Below are 20,990 nucleotides of genomic sequence, written 5' to 3'. Positions count from 1 at the left end.
CTCCATAATATACTAGCTCATGAATTGCATAACATGAGGCATGCAACAGCAATGCATAGCAGCAGCTTCACCAGACATCCATCAGCAGGCATCATGCACATTGGCGAAGAATCATCGAGCAATGTGAGGTGTGCATGGTGCCTCGACCGAGGTTAGCTAACCGACAACGAGATGCGTGGTACAATGTTCATGGCTTGAAGCTCTTGGAACAGCAGTTTGCACGCATATGGTATCTGCACAGCGACCATGTTCTCGCTGCTCTTGTCCACGGGGGATACGGCGCACTGCCGCTCCCCATCCCACCACCCCAGCAGCCCTGACTTGGTGTCCACATGTGCGGTGAACGCGTCCGACGAGATGACCAGGCGCTCCACCAAGAGGTTACTGCAGCAGGATCATCCGTCATCCAGAGTGGGGGACGATGGGAACCAGAAAATGCGGTTGCTGAAAACTACTTTTGTTCAAGTTGAAAGCTTGGGATGACAATTTGTCAGAATGCAGACAGATATAGCATCAAAGAGTCCTGATTGTGTTTGTAACTGCACCAAATGATATTTCAGCATGTTTCAGCCTCATGAGAGAAACCATCGGATTGCAAAGTTGCTGATAAACATGCGGTTACGTGCATTTGTTATCAGTGTGGCAAACAAACCAAGATGCAAAACGTATTGCACTTCATTCCTACAAAGTTTCTATGTATTGGCGAACGTAGTTAGCATCTCAGCTATCTGGAGCTTTTGAGCAAGGGAGAACTCTATCAGAGCAACTTCATTTGTCTGCTTAGCCGATGTAGCAGGCTGCTGGCATGGTTCACAGATTCTACAATTCATGCCGATTGAACACACCTGGCTCCATATGCCACCAGGCAATCACGCTCCATTTCTCCCAATCGCAGACCTCCATCCCGCGAGCGCCCTTCTGTGGGCTGCCTGGTCAGAGTGACGCGGGGACCCTTGGCGCGGGCATGCACCTTGTCTAGCACCATGTGCTTCAGCTTCTGATAGTAAATAGGGCCCATGAAGATGTAGCATTCAAGCGGCTCGCCTGCACATACTACGCCACTCTCAACGACAGACAGAATGCACGTGACTCACAATGAGTATGACGTGGACTGCTTGTCAATCGGTACAAACGTGGCAAACTGCAGGGACAACGAACGACCCAATTCGGGTTGAATCGGACAAGAAGAAGCAAATTCTAATCAGATACGCAACACTGGTCACCGCAACAAGTACACACGTCGCCGAGACCTCACAACAAACAAACCACAAGCTGGGAACCCCACAATGCGGGGTTTGGGGGGCTTGCGAGGCCCCCAACGAGGGTGATTCTGTTTCTGCCGCCAAGGAGCGAATGTATGAGTGCTAGGTTCAGCTCATGTTGTGCATATAATGACATGAACGTTCATCATTGCTGCTGGTCATCCACCTTGTTTGATACGTATGTATGTTTGCACTCCGCGCGTTTGGCACAAGCAAATTTACGGCCAAAACCACATTGATGCTGTCATCGGTTGAGTTGGTGACCGTTGATGCGATGAAGGCAAGTTTGCGGGAAGCACAACTTGAGGGACTTGTGCGATATGACCAGCTGGCATGCAAAGTGAAAGACACCAGTTCCCCTGTAATTTGTGCCACACATGAGTAGTCTCAACATACTTATGTGAACATTGGTTGCAGCAGGGAACAGGGAAACACGTACACAAGCAGACGAGAGTGCTGCGGAGCGTTTAGCATCCGCAAGGCGTACTTGACACGCGCATCACACGACTTCCGTCTTGCAACACAAGGGATGGCTCAGCCCTCAGCTCACATCTCATGAGGGCTGGTAAACCTTGTTTACCAGCCCTTATGAGACGTGATCTGAGCGCTGAGCCTAGTGACCCCTCGTTGTGCCGAACAGTACACCAACTTTCATGAGCTAGCAGAGCGCCAGGCAGTGTTTCTGCCTGGCGTGCATTTTGGGTTCAGACACCAAATACATGAATTCTGGGGACAGAAATGGGGGTCCAACCCCGTTCTGATAAAAACATTGACTCAAGGAAAGCTCTGCTGTGACTCAATGGCGTGGCTACCTCGAAAAACATGGTCCTGAAGGAGAAGACACCGCACCCGTGATCCCCGAAGTGACGAGGTCCTTGCCGGAGTAGCTGTAGCCGAAACGAACGAGCGTTTCCATGATGTCCTCGACGCGGTCCGCGAGCCCGTTGGGTTCGCCAAACGCGGTGCCGTAGAAGAATCGTCCGGACAGCAGCCCGGCTTTGCCTCCAAGCAGCTCAATCATCTTGCCGACGGTCATGCGCGAGGGGAAACCGTGCGGGTTCATGATGAGGTCAGGAACAATGCCGCTCTCGCTGAAAGGCATGTCCTCCTGCGGCACGATGTGGCCCACCACACCCTTCTGCCCGTGCCGACTGCTGAACTTGTCCCCCAGTTCCGGTCTCCTGCTAACCACGCATCTCATCGGGCAATGCATCGCTGATACGTTTTGTTCCACAAAACCAACTTTGCTCCAGCAAAAGCACAAACCCAACACTCACGCGCAACAGAGCTATGATCGCTTAGGAATATCGCTGATGTATTGGGATATATCTTGAGATGTCAGCTACATGATACTGTGCGTGCTGTAAGGGGTGCACAATGTGGGGAGTTGGGATCCCGTGCCAACACTTCAGGCCGGAAGAAATGTTGATTGATTTGCAAGATCAAGTGCTGCTTGTGACAAGCAGTACAATCTAATGTCATGCTCTGCATACTTATCAGGACTCAGGAAGCTCAAAACCACCCTCACGCATGCTGCGTTTTCCATGAACAGGAGCCAAAAGTGCCCTTGCACGGTGGCGGTGACATTGGATACATGAACTCTGTCTGAGGTGAGGCCCAGCGTCTCAAGATGTGTTGTGAACAGTTGGCTACAGTTTGATGGCATCTGAATGGCTGCCAGCCCCAGATCCCTCGAGGCATCAAACTGCATCGCTGTATGCATGTGCGGTGCTATGTGGCATCAGCAGACCTGACGGCTCTCAAGCAAGCTCACGTGTGAACAGGATGGTAAGCATGATTGTACTTCTGTGCGCGCAAACTTTGGACACAAATGCATGGACGTGGGCCCGTCCAATCGCGATGAAGAGATATTTCCTTGCCCATGCTCATGACAGCAGGTAGCTGGATTGATACCTGAAAACAAAGGGCTATGGCATGTGGGGTTATGCATTCCTGTGATGTTACGGGGCGCACGACATGGCGTTCACGTTACTTGGTCGTATTGAGATTACGACTGACGCAGCAGTCATACCCTTGTTAACCTTGTATATATACCTGGACTCCACCTGTCGTTTGTTGCTTTGGTGTCGTTCTACCGTTGTATCTAGCCTCTTGCTTAGACCGTCGGGCACGGTGGAACTGGCAGTCGTACATGCAACTCCTTCAAAGCATACCCCATGTAGTCCTTTCATTTTATGCAGCTACTGAGCATGCTGGGAGAAGCCCGGTGTAGTTGCATATCAATATGCATGTTGCTCCATGCTTGCAACTACTCAGTAGTTATTATCTCAAGGCACTTGTACTTCTGTTCCGCCCTTGATATGCATCATCATTTAAGGTGCGCGAGGCGACTGAAGCTCCAGTGAGAGTATGGCTCGATACCCAATGGGTTCAAAAATGGGATCATTTGTTTCATGAATGCGAGCCAGACAGAGCTTGTGGTGTACCGGACATGGCGGACGAGCGTTTTGATGACCATGAAGGTGTCGTCGTTGCCAGAAAGCAGGACTTTGTCCACGACGGTATTTTCACCGACCATGCCCTTGTAGCGCTGCTCCTGAGAGCGGTAAAAGTCGTCTCGCAGTGTGTTGAGGTTCACGGGGTCCCGCGTGTTGGTGGGCACTTGCTTGAAGACGTACGTGTCACCTGCACACCCCCTCATCAAAGTTGTGCGACATCCCCTGACAATCGGTGTCCCGCCAGGCACAGTGATACTTTGGGTTCAGACTCTGATTCCCAAATAGTTCTTGGAGTTGCCAATGTCCATGTGGATGCAGTACTGTTATACAAAGATACAGCATCAGACTCCTGCAATAACATGAAGTTTGGCGACATAAATGGAGGTTGAATGCCATCTGGCAAACTGCTGCTGACACTCTCCGCAAACGGCAGCTGTTGTGTCTACGAACCGTCGCCGTTTGCAACTGTAAATTCTGCTGCAGTTTTGGAGCATAGCTGCTGTTAACACCACATACCAGACCTGCACTGGTTGTGCCCACAGCTGGCATACTGCTTGCTTAATTCTTGCAAATGCCAGGTGTGCTAACTGCCGATTACAGCAACTCAAGAAAACTGCTAGCAGCTACTACACTATGCAGTGCAACAACGATACGACTGCATTGTAACAACACCAGTCGTTCCAGGTGCAGCAACAACCGTGTACATCATTGTAGATGTCGCGCGGACGCGCGCGCGTACGCAGGACGTGCTCGAACGCGAGTGTTTGGGTCAGCTTTCGTGAGCCACTGCAAAGCGGGGGCGACGCCCCGAATCGACGGGGGCTGCGTTTCAGTGTCCGTCCTAGGCTGCTTGCCACTGCCACTGGCACGAGATGGTAAAAAAGCCCTCCATTTAGAATGTATATTTACACAGGGGACTTATTTGCTTTGCTTTATATTCTATCGCAACGCCAAATGAGCCTGCTTCCCGACTGAAGTAGTTCTAATCGACTTTTGAAATTCCAATGCAATTTTTTGGCGCCAGGACGTTGCCTTTCGGCGCGAACGGCCCTCCACGCGACGCGCGGGCGCGTTCGGCCTCTGCGCGCGCGTGGCGCGTAATTTTTTGGGTCCGCGCGTCGCGCGCTCACAACCATGACCGTGTGTTGTAAAGGTAGATCATCATCAGGAAAGCGGTGTCAACGTTACGTACCCGGGTGTATGACTTCACCGACTTGTGCGAGACCGTCGTCGTCGAGGATCTGATAGCGGCCGACTCGGCGGTCCCGAGCGGGGGCGACAATGCGGTCGAGCGTGCGATTGCCGTAGCGTTTGAGCTGCGATTTGTAGGTGTGGTTGACGATGCAACGGCCAAAGCCGCGGTCCAGGGAAGCCTTGTTCATGACAATTGCGTCTTCGATGTCGTAGCCTGAATAGGACATGACGCAGACGGTTGCGTTCTGACCGGCCCCGAGCTTGTCGAAACCTACCAGCTCGATGGTGCGCGTAGTGAGCAGCGGACGCATTGGATAGACGAGTAGATAGAGCAGCGTGTCCATGCGCTTGTGCTGGTTGTACGCCATGTTGCCCATCGCCTGCACAATCGTATCTCGTCTGATACATATCTCCAATATATATCAGATATATAACCAAATATATAACCAAATCCCATAACGTTAAGCACTTATATAGCTCGTTAGGACATGGCCACGGCTGACGAGGGAATTCGAGTGCCGAGCATGTATGCAAAGATGGGATGCATGCTGGAAAGACGAGCCTGTCAGGCCAAAGTGCTGCAGAGTGGGCTCTCTGTTGGTGTGTCAGACTAATGTAGGCTGTCCCTGGGCGGATGGCAAAGGTGCTTGCGGCATGGTAATCAATGGTTGCCAATGCCCATGTACATGGTGCAAACTGCTTCATAGCTAGACCTTCCCAACCCACAATTTCCATGCCTGCAAGCAGCATCCATGCAGGAGCAGTTTAGGGTTGGCAGAGGAGTAGTTGTTTGCCCATACTACATTTGCAACCAATATAGTGAAAAACGCAGTATGATGAGGACCATTGAAGCCTGGAGGGCACCTGGAATTCTGGCAACGCACTGGCATTCACTGATCTAGACACCGCCAGCTCAGGAGATCAGTTGTTGGTTAGCATAATATAATGACACAGTCATTGCCAGGTACGTCCCCTGTCTTGCAGGCAGAGCTGAACAACACATGATGAGGGGTTAGCAGGGGGCGCACTTGCTTGCCCATGGCACATTGGTACGTGTTACGTGGGGACTGGTTGTGGTGGGGGAAGGGAATGAGGCCAGAGACCACGCCCATGATGGTGAAGGGCTCAATCTCCAGGTGAGTGATCTCCTCGTGGCAGTCATTCTCGTACATGGCAATCAGCGAGTTATTCTCCTCGTTCACGTCCAGGAACTCTATGATGCCAGTCCGCACCAGATCCATGAACTCCAGCTTGCCAGCCTTCAGGGACTGCACACAATTGCACGAGCTCCCCATCAAGGCACAGGCTGGGTGAAACCTATAAGTTTGCTGACCCGCCACGGTGTCATTGCAACAACTGAGATGAGCATTTGGGCCATGCTGAAACGGCTGTACTGGAATCGCAAACGCCAACAGCAAGCACGTCATCTCTACAGCCATGGCTGGATCATATACGTTGCCTTATGGTTCTGAACGATGAACGATAGACCTTGCCGCAACATCGGATCCGGCTACCAGATTCAGACTGGTACAACTAATTATCCCAGCTTGCGAGATACGGGGGCCGGGAGCGTGCGTGAACGAGAAAGATGCCCTGCTCTCCCCCTGCAGGCAAGAGGCCATTCCCAAAGCAGGCAAATCTAATTACCAATCAGTTTGTGGAGTTGCCAATGTCCGTGTGGATGCGATAGTGCTGTACAACGATACATCGCTGTCAAGCGATTCCCAGTGAGCACTCCCAAAGTAAATCATGCCCAAAGCAGCGTACATCGATGTGGTGCTGCTTCAGGCGAGGATAGCCGTGCTGGCAGACAATGAGGGGGCGGCAGAGTCGGCCGCCATCGCACGCGATCAGGACGGTGTCCGCCTGCAGCGTGATGGAGACAAAGTCGGTGATAAGGCCGGCACGGCGGGCAGTGCGGAACTGCCGCACGAACCACACGGGGCGTTGGTGCACGCCCAGCACGGTGCCATTGAGGTGCACCACCGCAGCATGCTCTGCGAAGAGATCCTGCGGGTGAACCGTGTTGACCGGCTGTACCCCCAAGACGTATGCAAACCTGCGGGCGGCGGTTCTGTGAGCGCCGTGGGGTTTACACATTCCTGATGATATAAGCTCATTTGATCTGCCGCTGAACTGACGCAGCTTTGAGTTTTTGTTGCTCCTTGTTTTGCGACTACGCCGGTGTAGCCAACACCAACATTGGTGGGTTATTTGAACTATGATGGTGCAGCGCAATCCCGTGCAGCGCTTGTAAAAAAGGCATGCGTGAAAGCGCCCAGGCGTGTGCTTCTGCAAGCATTTCTGCGTGTCCTGAAAGCACTACAACGAGACCTGCCGGCGACTTTGGTTTGCCAGCTGAGGATCCTGCCGCCCGAGGAATGGTAGGGTCAGATGTCTTGCTCACATTCATGAGGCACCACACCTTCAAGCACATACATCTGCTGATGCATCATTTGCCAGTCTACGTGCGAGGTACACCTGCGTAAAATGGGCCTGCAGGATGCACCCATAGACCACGTTTGTTGTGGAACCTGTTTGGATATCAGCACACAGGGCAAGATAGTCGTGACAATCGACTCAGGAATGCTGGCCTGCCTTGTCCATGTATGGCCACACTCGGAGGCCAAGCACACTGGTTAGGTACACACAATGGAATCACCTATCTCACACTGGGCGGGTTTTCAGCAACATTCACCAAGCAAAACCCAGCAGGGGCAGAAAGGGTACGCGTACCTTGCTATCGGGCCCCTCGTCCTCGTCAGTGGTGACATGTGTCATGAGGGCGAGGTTCTTGACTAGACCACATGACTCACCTTCCGGCGTGTCGCAGGGGCAAATCATGCCCCACTGGCTCGGCTGCAGCGCTCGAGGGCCAGACACCTTGCGCGTCTTCTCAAACTGTGACATGATCCTTGTCATCATGCCAATCGCGCCGATGAACGACAGCCGAGATAAGACCTGCAGCAACGTTTCTTTCTTTCTTTTCTTTTCACCGCTCTAGGTACCCTGCTCAAGCCAAGAAACCGATGGATATTTGGCACAGTGGTGGCATTCTTGACATGATATTTGCTGGGAATACAGAAATCGAGCAACCCTTGTAATCACCAAACACGCAACATATTCAGACAAGCTTTGGTGCAATGATCCGATGAGTAACATGATATCGTCTGAGGTCCACTGGCGTGCTGGAGACGCCACGGATGACTGGAGCATCCACTTGGTATACACTGGCACTCCAGGAAGTAAAAAGTGGAACTCCACACAGTCAAAAGTGACGAAGCTTGTGGTAGATCCAACATGTGCGACAAGCCGTCACCACAGCAAGTTGTTCCATGCTCCCATAGATGGGTGCACCGTGGGTGGTGAGGCACTATTCAATGTGGATGCTGACTTGTGGAAGTGAGGTGCTGAAGGTTATCGCCGTGCATGAGGCCACAGACCGGTTGTGAGGCAGTACTGCAGCGGTTTCGTGGGAGTCGTTGAGTGGGTCTGTGCGGGAAGTAGAGTCCGTACCATTATATTTAACGCTGTGCACATGCTCCATACCAAGGGAGTCGCCCGCATGTGGCACGGTGTGTTGTCAGGGTACTTGAAGATCCGGTCGCGTGAATATTCAAGCAAATCCCCTCAATACCCCATCATTTCAGTTTGCATTTCACACCACAGCCGGCGACTGGCCATTGCGGCAGTGAGGCACCCACCAGCTTATGCCTCCGCAGTTTCATTGTGAAGGGAATGGAGCAAACAAGATTCAGGCATAATTGCAATCTTCCGTCCCATACTGTTGTAACATGTAATTTATCCACCTGAGCCAGTTTGTTAACTAACTGGTCATATGTCAATGACGCATCATCCTGCAATGAGTCACGGTGTGACGGAGTGCACGACCGATCAACGGATAAGGATCAATGCATAAGGATCAGCCCAAGATCCCATCCTCCACCTCCATCTCCATGCGATTTACATCGAGGGCCAGACTGTAGATATCGCACAGCGAGGGAACTGGTGAGGTTGAAATATGTGCGTGCACGAACCTGGCTGGCGCCCTTGCGCTCCATGCGGAAGCGCTTGATAGACCAGCAGCCCGTGGAGATGGCGGTCTCCATTGCTTGTGTGATGATGTCGCTTCGGATCAGGGACACAACGTCAAACGGCGCTGCACGATTTGTCTTGGACAAGCTCTTCTTCGCCTCCAGCTGCAGGTGTGTGTTGAGGCGCTTCAGCAAGTCTTCAAACAGCAGAGACAGTTGGCCACCTGCAATCACACTGAGTGAGTGCAATGTCGCGTTTGCGGCGGCTTCCAGAACGCAAAGACTTGACCCAAGAAATCTTTGAACATGGACAACGCCTTTCGATGCTTGAGCTTGCTGCAGATCGTTCGCACCTCTGTACAGATTGAGAAGCATATAACAGCCTTGGGTGCGTCTGATCGGGCGGCGGCCATCCGTTGTGAAACGTTGAAGGTGTCTAGCAGAAGTTATCAGGTATCGTTTTGTGATGATGTCTTGTACATGGAACCTCCTGTCTTGCACATAGAACCATGATTGCGTTCAATCAGGCAACCGTTCAATCGGATGACGAAAGGAGACAACCACATAGGTTGTGACGAGGGAAGCGTGCCTCGTTGTTGCATGCCATCCTGTAGCTGTGGCGTGATCTCTTGCAGGGTAGCGTTGTAAATAGATACATCCCCATCCTTGAAAACTAAGAAGAAGACATGTCAGGTCAGGCTACAGTAAAGGCAGGCTGACCCAGGTACGCTTGTCTCAGGTGGTGGTAATGGTAGCTCTCGTTCCCAAGTAGTACTCGAAGTTGGCCAATTTCAGATGGATGCGGTAGAGTTGTAAAATGGTACATCATCATCCGCGCTTGACGCAAGTCAACTGTAATGATTTGGGGATACGGCAAATGCAAAGAGCACACCAGCGAGGTCGAGCCGCTTGTTGCCATAGTAGTCCCGGTCATCAAGAAACGAGGGGTCGAGGATTGCGTACATCATGCGGCGCAGCATGACCGCAGCGTACGCGATCTTGTTCCCAAGGTTGAACTGGTCACACGGAACATGCGAGAGGATGAGGTTGCTCAGCATCTCCATGGCCTCGTCCTCTGGCTCCTTGACGACCTTTCGCTGTTCGAACTCTGCGTACTTGGCGCGTTTGGAGCGACGGCACATGTACGCGAGCGCTTGCTGGCGCGTGAAGACCTTGAGCGCCTTGCAGTCGTTGATGGTGCCCATCAGCAGCATCGCCAGCTGCTCGTTGCCACCCACCAACTGGCAGATCTCCTGCACATGAGAAATTGCTCCCTGTGAGGCACCACAAGGCAAGTATGACATTCATTACGCGTGCATCAGCAACAATCCAGCGCAGAACATCATGTCCATCATGTTGATTGACTCTCTGTGAGGCAGCCCAGACTCCACAGGGCAGGCTTGAAGAGATATGGGCAGGTAGCACAGCCAAAAACAAAGAACAATGAGCAGTGCTTAGAAGTGGTTCTGCAAGTGAAAAGCAGTAATCAGAAGTAGCATGTGGGTTTGAGTTGATTCTTCGGGGGATGATGATGTGCAGGAGTGATCCCGACAAATGTGGTCAACACAGCTGTCTAGAGAACCATGCAATACGCCGTGTCCATTTCATCGCATGACATGAGAAGCTCCGACAGGTGTGTTTTTTTGACTTTTCTGACTTGGAGCTAACCTGATCTGACTCGATGCCCATGGCTTTGAAGACAGCGACGAGGTTGATGCCATCGCGGTCCTGAAAGCAGTTGTGTTGCAGCAGGAACTTGCCTTTTTTGTGCTTGATCTTGGTCATGGTCTTGCGGTCAGTGTCTGATGAGGTGACCTGAGCAAAAACATCGCCGTCGCTGTCGCTATCGATCAGGATGCGATTTCGCATCAGCTGCTCCTGAATCAGGATCACCTTTTCTGTTCCGCGCACCACGAAATAGCCCCCAGGATCAAGCGGACACTCACCTGCAGTACTCGCTCGTTTCAAGATCAGCCATTGCAAGGCTCTTGTCCACGAATTCAGTGGCTGTTCACTGGAGTGTTCAGAGATATGCTTGAGAGACAAACATGTAGGCCTCAGCCCTGCTTGCCTGCTAGTTAAGACCTGAAGCTACTGCATGCGCAATTATTACAAAGCTCTGAATGTACCAAAACAAGTCCAGTGCACATAGCAGTGCAGCTCTTCAGCCATGACCGGTATTGCCAGCACAGATACAAACATCTCTACTTCAATGTGCATGTTTGCATGCACGCTGAAAAAGACATGCTTGTGTCTTTGCGGGCAACGCAGGTCATGCCTGAAGAGCTGCACTGCTATGTGCACTGGACGTGTTCCGTACATGCAGCGCATGATAAACGTGCATGCAGTAGCTTCAGGCCTAATGGCATACATGCCGGCCCCTGGTTGTTATGCATAGGCAGGTGCTGCCACCTTGGTTGGTTTGAAACAAGCAAAAGGTAGCTACGCAAACTTACTGCTAGACCAACATATACTAGCCAGAGGAGAGCAGTCCACTATCTCTAGATACTCCTTCCCAGCGCCTATGCGCACCTTGCCGCGTCAGATCTGCCTCGTCCGAGGAGCCCAGCCAACACCGATCACTACGCAGCATGATGGGCATCCTGCCAATCAGCACATCCCTCTTCACCCTAATTTGCCGGCCAAGCGTGTACTCCACATCCACCTGCAGCAGTTATGAGATCATCATTGCCCATCTGCAAAGGCACGCCGTGCAGATGCACCAGGCAGCTTTGACCAAGAAGTCAGCTACGCATGGCAGTAGGGAACGCATGAGTGAACGCACAGGATGAATCGGACCACCAGTTGTTAAAAAAGGGACGTTTGGTGCAGGCAAGAGAGGGCACCTTGTCATTGCTATTAGCGACGCAAGCGATGCAATTCGGGCTTGCAGTAATTTGCAAGTGGCTCTTGGGGTTGCCAATGTCCCTGTGGACGTGTAGTGTTGCAGAAAGATTCATCATAGACAGCACACAGCATCCTGAACGCAAATCCTAACTTAGAGGAGCTATCCCTCCAACGAATCAGCCACATGTAGTGAACCATGGTGGCATGATGATGATGTCTCTGCTCACAACACCACCGCATCCACATGTACATTGGCAACTCAAAGGAAAGCAACCCCCCCACACTCCACATGAGAGGGGTGTTACTTGACAATGCCACACCACAACTGGCAGCGCGATGCGATGATGGGACAGTGGCTACGCACGAGGGTTCATCAACAGCGCTTCGCCAGACCTTGTCGTTTTCGGGACCAAATGCCCAAAGATGGGGGTCGAAACCCATTCTGGCGAAGCACTGCTCATCAGCAGTAGTTGGACCGGAGAAGTACCTTTATGGGTGCTGAGTACGTCATGTCTCGCAGACGGCACTCGTGCGGAGTGACACGGCGGTTGACATACTGCTCCTGAGTGCACGGCCGCTCCACACGAATGTCCAAGTACTTCATGTACCAATCCGGGTCTACCTCGCTCAGGATCTTCTGGTTGCCCTTTGCCATGATGATGTTGCGCATGTCCTGGTTCACAAGGTAGTTGAACGAGTCAATTTGCTGCTTGACCAGCCCCCGAACCTGCGCACGTTGCCCGCTTTGTATCGCATGAGGAGCGGGGTGCCACATGAAGAGGTCACCATGTTTGCAATCACACTGACACCGACAGCACCAACGAAGGGTTATTCCTCCAACATTCCTCATTGATTTTGTTCAGAAATGGATGGCACTTATCCTTGGCCAATCAGCATTGAGCCCTGTGTGAAGCTCCTCCCAAACTTGGGCATGGCAGCTCCCTGTTTCAGCCAGGACATCTTATCCACGGCTGACTCAAGGACGAGATGCAACGAATAATACTACTGAATATAGGTTGCTTCTTCCTCAAGTTCATTTAGCAAACGTTGCGTACTCATGCATTCCTAGGCTATGGGTCCTGCACCCTGCAGGACAGTCCGAAACGACCGTGGCAGATTTCTGCACTTCATTCACCACAGTGGGCGTGCGAAAAACTCCGGTTGTCCATACAGCAAGCTCGCGAAATCGGGTGGCCGTTGGGGTCCTTCACAGCCAGCAAACTCAAACGTCCACCCCTATGCCTGATGCATGCCATAGGATTAGGCGACATACCTTCAGGAACGCGGGCAAAAGCTTCCATTTGTCCTTCACATCCTTTATAGATTCCGTCAATTTGCTGGGATCACCATATAATACATCGTCCAGTGAGCCTTTCGCGTGCTGCAACTCGGCCGGCTTGCCTTTCGGATTGTCCGACCGGACGTCCATCGGCACGCTATCTGCTGTAAGCCCCATCTCAGCCTCCACCACGGATCCTCCAGCTCCGATTACCCTACATGCAGCGGACGAGGCGCAGGCGACGTGCTAAACACCAGGTGTAGACGATGAGCGTAAGGCGCGCTCTGCCTGCTGTGATTATAATTGATGTTGAGGTATGTATATTCATCAGGGTACGCATGCACCAGAATGTAGACAAAGTTCACGTTTGTAGGGTTGTGAGGAGTGATGCACCTCGACGATACACCTGTATAAATCAGTACCCGGCGTGTTCTAAAAGAAGGTGCTCACGTGATAGGATGGCTCGCATCCACTCGTACTGGGTCTTTCGCATTCAGTGTCGCCGACACTCTGCGTGCAACTGCAATGCAATTGTGTGTTGTTGTTCAAGTGCCCTGATACGGTGCTCACAAAAAATGGTACGGCAATGCAAGCATGTGCTATGCCCTACCCTACGACAAGTTGCACGGCAGTTTGACAACATCTGTATTGACTTTCTACCTCAGCTGCTAGCTGCTCCTGCCACTTCTGCACAACTTCTGTTCTGCTACGTGGCTACCGGGGACTTTCTGTCCGACATAAGCAAAATGGCAATCAAGATAGCTTCCCTACACATTTATCCTGTTAAGGGCTGTAAAGGGATTGCAGTGACGAAGGCTGAGGTCACTCGCACAGGTGCTCCGCACGCCAATCTGTTCCCTTTGGTGTTTCTAGGATTGTTCGCATCTGTCCACAGCTCCACTTCATTCTGCGTTTGCAGCATGTTCGCATATGAAAACACTTCAAATTTTTTCCATTGGCGTTTCGGCACGCAAGCACGTCAACTCGAGAGCAGTGTCATGAACCTGTTATTGATTAGGGCTGTGCAGATGTTATCGTCCGCTTAACATTGCGCAGATCGATACATCCTTACTGCTGCAAATTGGGTATGCTAGATCAAACATTACTTTCATTACAACAATTCAAAGGTGAAGCATCGATTCTAACCATCGAAACGCTGCTGGGCACCATTGCGGTAGTGGACGTCTTCACCGACATTACTCGACGCATAGGCACATGCGTATGGACATTCATTTAAATGAAGTAGAATTTTCCACGGATATGCACATCTGGTAGTTGCGAGAATTGCGTCTCTTGGGTGGTTGCTGCAATCGGCAGTCAACTCATCCTCATGCTGCCGGCCTATCGTGCACTGAGCAGTTACTCGCTGCCGAACCCCGTTAAAGATGCACTCTCATATTTGCGCGCGGAGCTGCGTAACGTGTACTTACAATGTATGTTGTTCAAGCGCACCGCATGGTGCTTGGCTGCATAGCAGTACATGTAGTGTACACTGCAAGGTGCCGGGGTTCCAGCGTCATCAGCCGTCGTGGAAAACGAAAGACGTGAGGTGCACTGGAGTTCTGCGCCTATCCACGCATATGGGTAAGACTGAGCCTGTGTGCTCCCATAAGACTTGCGCAAAGCATGCAGGCTTGAAGTATGACCGCCATTGGATGGTGGTGTCCGAGGGGAGTGGTAGGTCGGTAACGCAGCGCACGGATCCCAAGCTGGCGCTGGTGCGCTTCAGATACCCATAACCTTCTTGACCAGATCTAAGGGAGCACGACACAACAAATATTCCCGACCTCACCGCAGTGTGCACTGAATGTTGCAAGCGCCACCTCTGATACCTTGGTGCTATTGCTTTCGCAACTGACTTCTTGTGCCTAAGAAGTTGAGCCTAATTGAATGCAAAATTATGCAAGAATGGGTATTGCGGTTGTTTATACGTGGGCTCCACTCCAATGAAGAAAGGATTTTGGTGCGTCGTCCAGTGGCCCAAGTCAAGTCACCAGGACAAGAAATAAATAAAATGGGTACGCCCGCCACCAGGCAGGCGTTGAAACAGGCAAAAACACGACCAGCATGTCTTGCGCAAAGTGAGGAGGTGCAGCCAGGACAAGGAAAGTTGATGTGGGAGAAAGTCACCACAGGTGGAGGCAAGCTTACCCGAGGAGCTACTGGCAGGAGCAACCGACACACCAGCCGATGCGGCTCTCGTGCTGTCTGCACCATCCATGGAACCCCTGAAGGTGCCCTTGCAGCCCCCAGAACAGCCCGCGAGTGCTCTGCGCGCATGCAGCGTATGGGAGTGGAAGGGGCAGGGCCAAGACGAGGGCGATGCCGCAGCGGCGTGGGTGTCGAGCTATCTGGGCAAGCCCTGCAGGTTGATTCGTTACGCTGGGGGCACCAAAGCGCCCGATACCGCACAAGCTGCCTCAGGAAGCGAGGAACTCATCGTCCGAAGACCTACCGCAGCGGAATATGCGGAAGGTTTCGAGACCGCGTTTGCTGATGCCTTCCCCATCCTACTAGCATCTGAGGTGCTCCCCTCCATGTCCATGCTGAGTTACCTTTACCGCCAGAACAATTGGCGCGACTGCTTGCGCGTTTGGAACTGTGGACCCTCCTTTATCTGGCCTGCAACCGTCGTTCGAGAAAGCAAATGGCAAAAAATCTCGAACAATGGTTTTACAATGTGTCATACAACCCTGCCCAAGCTCTGGTCATGCTCACAGATGTGCCTTGTATGCACCCTTACCTCTCACAGAGATGTTCATGCCCTGTCATGGCATCTTTGCGAGTTCAATGCAGCACAGGAGGGCATTTGCGCTCCAGTGAAGGTGTAAAGCAATTCCATGCTTTGACATTGATGATCAGGTTGCTCAATGCCCTTTCCAAAGGGTTCGGGCTTTGGGAACTGTCAGATTCGAATGCACAGCAGTGTGCGAAGGAACGGGAGGCACTGCTTGGTTGCATGTGTGGACGAAGGAGGTGTGCACGATGTAGTCGCATGAGCTCTACGTCAGATGGTTCTCAGTCTGTGCATTTTTGCAGGCTTCCCGTGCCAAGGTAGAGCAAGCTGCTGGGCTGGAAGTCAAGATGAACAGGTTTCGGCCGAACGTTGTGGTCGCAGGGGCCGGCGAGTTTGAGGAGGATTCGTGGTTGCAAATGGAGATGGGTCATGCCCTCAAGGGCGGGCCCATCCCAGTGACATCTGTCAAGCCTTGTGACCGCTGCACGGTGCGTCTAGCTCTACCTGCAAAGAGGCTCTCCACCTCTGTGCTTTGCCTAAGAAATGAACTCGTTTTGCGTGCTGTCACCCATGCTCTGGGCATAACAATGCTAACGCTTTTTGATGAAACGCTACCAAGACAACCACATCCTCATGGACATTGGCAACATGTGCTCCTCGGGTATCAGTGCTACCATGGTCATGCATATAACAATGATCCCTTGCTTCCAACACGGCTCAAGTGAGGCCATGGAAATTGCCAGTTGAGGTGGTGAAAGTTCCTACCGGCGCAACCTGCAACCAGCATGCTCAATGCCGTAACGTTCACGAAGCTTTGGCCAAAGTGAGATTCAGAGGAACGTTCTGAATATCGCTCTGCTCTGTCAATGCCTAGTTTCTGAAGCTACCTCGCAGACCCCTGCCCTGCCTTCCCTTCCAGCACAGAAAGCCTCATTGTGGATATGAATGATGTATTTCCAAGAGTACAGGGCCGCATAAAGTACGGAGTATCTTCTTGATGCATGATTGAATGCTTGCAGGTACCAAATGTGTGCCAGGAGAATGCAGAGGTGGTTGGCAGTCAAATAACAGCAGCACTCAAGGAAATTCGGTCTGGAAAGGCGTTGGGCTGGAAGAAGCAGGAGTGGCAGGAGCAAGTGTTTTTTGGCTGGAATGTCGTGACAGACGCGAATGGCTTCCTGGAGGTGGGAGACAATGTGAGCATTGTTGCCCTGCGTTCACCTCCCTAGCTTTGGTTTCTCAATGACTCGCCCCAAAGTTACCATGCTCTCCCACCTCCAGCAAGGCACGCACCGCTGCGACAATCTTGGCGCGTCCCAGAGAGAGAGGCTAGGCAATGCAGATCGGACTGACAACCCTCAGCAGCGTCTGGCAGGCTTGCACAGCTTCACAATTAACCTTTTCTTGCGAAACTTAATTTGAGGCATCTCCCCGCATGTCAGTGTGAAATTTGATTGTTGGCCTTGGCAAATAAAATTATCTGGACATGCGTTTCACTTTTGAGCCTTGAGTTCATGCATGGAACCGGTACCAGGCCCCCGGGAATGCTCGCCTGCCGTCCCGCCAGCGTCACCTGTAGCCACAAAGTAAGGCCACAGTGGCGATACCCGTTGTGCTTCAAGCCCAAGGACTCTACTGTCTGTACTCTATCAGCATTTTCTTCGCTCACTGCTCTCTCGACTCACGTTCCTGAACAATGTGGATATATCTGTGGGAGCTCATATGCAGAATCCTGGGCCTCTCAACCCAATGGCGACTCAGGAATGTCAAAATAGAATCTTTGCATGTATATCCAGTGAAGGGCTGCAAAGGCATTGCGTTATCAAAGGCTGCAGTCACGAGGACAGGTGCTACACCCCCCGTCCTTTCCGAACTTGCGCATGGCGTGCCCATGTATACGTCTCAGATACATGCGAGAGTATCGTGTAGCAATTGCGCAGCTTGCGGATGACGATCGTTCAAGGAAAGCTGATGCCTTGATCGGACGCGCACGCAACGCTGGCACAGGATTTCGAACGGGCAAGTACGCTGTACGTGTAGAACAACCGTGAAACACCGTTGTGAAATTATGCAGCCACTATAATGTATCGCAATTTACGGTGCACAGACGGTCGCGTAGTCACTGCGCGCTGGCGTTAACGTCAAGGAACCCCAACGCTGGTGGAAACTCCCACCGACGTGGGGGGCTGTAATTGAGTGGTTATTGATTTCGTGCATGATATATACGCTCTCGTGGCAATCGTGCACCATACGTTCGCTTCGGTGACTGGAAGGGTCGTGGATTTGTGGATACATTGGCGAAGTCATCATCGCCGGACATTGCGGATTTGCAGCGCGAGGCTGACTCACCGGACGTCAGGGGACTTGTGCAGGCTTGAAGTATGACCGCCACTGGATGGTTGTCGCAGAAGCAAGCGGCAAATTTGTGACGCAGCGCTCAGATCCCAAGCTGGCATTGGTGCGTCCCCAAACATCACCTACAAAGCATCATAAATGGTTACCCATGACGAGCCGTGACTCGCCTACAATCGTAGGGCATCCACGAGGCCTTTGAGGCACTACACGTCTATGCTGGCATAGAGGAGTGCAACACGGAATGCTGGGGCTTTCAGTACTGCCTCCTTGGAGGAACCTGGATGTTTTCACTTTCTCCCAAGAGTGCAACAACAATGTGCACAGCCTCACAAACCTAGCTCACAACCACAGACACCACAGCAGCAACGTAACAGGCCATGGTCCCTTCCGGAACGGCTTTGCAACGAGATCTGCACACGTGTTGAGGGAAATCGCTACCGTGCCCGTGACAGTGTCAAAGCTCCCAGTCATCGACATGACAAACGGCCGCTGTGTTGCCGCAGGTGGAGCCGAGCCTGCCCAAAGAGATCTTATCAGGAGAATCAGAGCTATCCACAGATACCGCGTTGCTGCTGTCTGCACCTGCCATGGAGCCTCTAACTGTGCCTTTGTGGAAACCACAGCAGCCCTCGAGCACTCTGCGAGCGTGCATTGTGTGGGAGTGGAAGGGGCACGGCCACGACGAGGGCGAGGCCGCAGCGGCGTGGGTGTCGAGCTATCTGGCAAGCCCTGCAGGTTGATCCGTTACGGGGGCGGAGTAGCGCTCGATGGCACACAGCCTCCCATGAGCAGCGCAGAAAGCGACGAACCTGTCCGGCGCAGACCAACTTCGCCACGTTATGCTGAAGGCTTTGAGACTGCATTCTCTGATGGCTACCCTATCCTCCTGGCGTCCGAGGTGTGTGTGCTGAGATGGTGCCACGCATTGCGAGTATGATATTGACAAACATGAAATGTTGTTTGCTTGAAGGCCTGTCATTTGTTGGAAGGCCTGTGTGTTAAGATGGTCACGATTTTAATTGCGATGGACCACTCGACGTTCATCAAGATGTTCCACATGTCTCAAGTTTGCGGCACATATTGCCAGTCACATGGCCTGCAGCTAGTGAATGGCAAGCATGCACTATTCACCCCATCCGGCATTGCGTCTGATGACATACCTCAGTACAACAATGATTGTTGACGCCCAGTGGCTCTTCTGTCACAGTGCGGTGACATTCGTGGATTGGCCCACCACTAAACAGCCAGCAGTCAAGTCGGACTGGTCATGCTGCCGGAGCTTGCAGCCTGCATCAGGTGGTTTACCGTCACGCACAGTAAGCACAGCAATTTCAGAGAGTGATGTCATGATGATGATCAATGCTGGGTTGCTTTTGGAATGCACCCACTAGTTCTTGTATACAACTTGACATGGGTGACACATAGACAGATGTTGTCTATTTGATATTATGATGATTGACCTTTGTACCACACTACCGCATCCATGGCCATTGGCAACTTCAATTGCTACATGGGAATCCGTGCCACCATTACCACCATCTTTGCTGCCAGCGACGCAACTCTGCGTACACAGGACGCAAAGCTCAATACCAAACGTTTTGGACCTGCAGGCGTCACGTGCAAAAGTGGAGCGAGCTGCTGGGCAAGAGCTGAAAATGAACAGGTTCCGGCCCAATATTGTGGTGGCTGGGGCCAGCGCATTTGAGGAGGATTCGTGGTTGCAATTAGAGATGGGCCATGCCCTCGAGGGTGGGCCCATCCCAGTCACATCCGTCAAGCCGTGCTCTCGCTGCAAGGTGTGAAATCTGTTAGCACATTATTTGGCGTGCAAACTGCGCTGAGATGGTCGCGCTTCGATCCGCTCATCCAGTCACATGGTTTGCGGCAAGGTAAATAATAACCAAGGTTGTACAATATGTGTGTTGAAAGTCTTGTGAGTAGGGGAGACTTAGTATGAAAGTACAGTCACAAGTATGAAAATCAAAGAAAATTCTCAAATGTATTATGTCAACCAGGACGAGGTTTGGCACGGACAATGGTTGAGAGAGCCATGGCTGATCTGGCTACAGTGGAAGGGATGCGTGACACAAGTGTGTGTTGTTGATATACTTCATTACACAAATAGGAGAGATCACTGTCCATCCAACCTCTTGCTGATGACAGTACAACATTGAATGCGCATGCACGTTGGCAAATGCAAACGCCACTTAGCGTAAGTCTTGGGAGGTGCATCACATAATTGGATTACACGGCAACCCTCACATACCTTATAGATTCATCCTGAGAGGCAGCTGCTGCACCGCGGGTTGTGTTACTCGGTGTGGTAGGCTACAAAGGGCTCGTAAGACGAGCCTGGAATGGTGAAACCCCCCTACAATGAAACTGTCAGTAAGAGCTGAGCTCTCGAAGAAGCGTGGGAACGCAGGAAACTGCACACGCACAAACAGGGTGGCAGGATGCAGGTGACAACGATTTGCCAGGAAGATGCCGCGGTGGGACACAGCCATTGCCTACGCTCAGGGAGATGAGATCGGGGAGGGCACTGGGCTGGGATAAGCAAGAATGGGAACATCAGGTGTTTTTTGGCTGGAACGCTGTCACCAAAGCGGATGGGCATCTGGCGGTAGGTGATAAAGTTCGGATCCTGGCCAGGCGTGCAACATGTAACAAATAGACTTGCTATGAAGCTGTGCGTCTTGGCAGCTATCTGGACTACTCCTCACACCTCTCAACACCCGTCCGTTGACTGTGTCCACCAAAAGCACACCCTCTTTCGCTTCTCTTGTGAATGGTGATTGCGATTTGCTTTGTTTGCATGTTCCG

At 52.0% G+C, this 20,990-nt stretch overlaps 2 protein-coding genes across 2 annotated transcripts; one reads left to right on the top strand and one right to left on the bottom strand.

The window, feature by feature from the left end:
• Positions 1-152: 152 nt before the first annotated feature.
• LOC149809666 (uncharacterized) lies at positions 153-13,252 on the bottom strand. The gene is made up of 14 exons (XM_089994703.1): positions 13,070-13,252; positions 12,284-12,523; positions 11,482-11,614; positions 10,618-10,895; positions 9,842-10,202; positions 8,953-9,173; positions 7,663-7,876; positions 6,683-6,984; positions 5,944-6,183; positions 4,914-5,295; positions 3,710-3,908; positions 2,112-2,443; positions 846-1,044; positions 153-384 (listed from the first exon to the last, which is right to left on the bottom strand). Exons 1-14 carry the CDS (start codon positions 13,250-13,252, stop codon positions 153-155), a joined length of 3,516 nt encoding a protein of 1,171 aa, XP_089850829.1.
• Positions 13,253-15,294: 2,042 nt separating this feature from the next.
• LOC149809665 (uncharacterized) lies at positions 15,295-17,041 on the top strand. Its single transcript, XM_089994702.1, has 4 exons — positions 15,295-15,725; positions 15,872-16,019; positions 16,115-16,300; positions 16,832-17,041. Exons 1-4 carry the CDS (start codon positions 15,295-15,297, stop codon positions 17,039-17,041), a joined length of 975 nt encoding a protein of 324 aa, XP_089850828.1.
• The last annotated feature ends 3,949 nt before the right edge of the window (positions 17,042-20,990 follow it).

Source organism: Nuphar pumila, unplaced genomic scaffold (assembly GCF_984573655.1).
Source record: "Nuphar pumila unplaced genomic scaffold, dmNupPumi1.hap1.1 HAP1_SCAFFOLD_905, whole genome shotgun sequence".
NCBI lineage: Eukaryota > Viridiplantae > Streptophyta > Magnoliopsida > Nymphaeales > Nymphaeaceae > Nuphar > Nuphar pumila.
The sequence above is the reverse complement of the archived record's forward strand: the minus strand, read 5'-3'. Positions and strand labels throughout refer to the sequence as shown.

Excerpts from the sequence above, each read along its gene's own strand:
- LOC149809666 (XM_089994703.1), bottom strand. The coding sequence starts at position 13,252 with ATGGGGCTTACAGCAGATAGCGTGCCGATGGACGTCCGGTCGGACAAT. Across the intron at positions 10,896-11,481 it reads GGCAGATCTGACGCGGCAAG|GTGAGTGTCCGCTTGATCCT; the intron begins GTGCGCATAGGC and ends CGAGTACTGCAG. Across the intron at positions 5,296-5,943 it reads AATGTGCCATGGGCAAGCAA|GCGATGGGCAACATGGCGTA; the intron begins GTGCGCCCCCTG and ends ACGATTGTGCAG.
- LOC149809665 (XM_089994702.1), top strand. The coding sequence starts at position 15,295 with ATGGAACCCCTGAAGGTGCCCTTGCAGCCCCCAGAACAGCCCGCGAGT. Across the intron at positions 16,020-16,114 it reads AGTGTGCGAAGGAACGGGAG|GCTTCCCGTGCCAAGGTAGA; the intron begins GCACTGCTTGGT and ends GCATTTTTGCAG. Across the intron at positions 16,301-16,831 it reads AGCCTTGTGACCGCTGCACG|GTACCAAATGTGTGCCAGGA; the intron begins GTGCGTCTAGCT and ends GAATGCTTGCAG.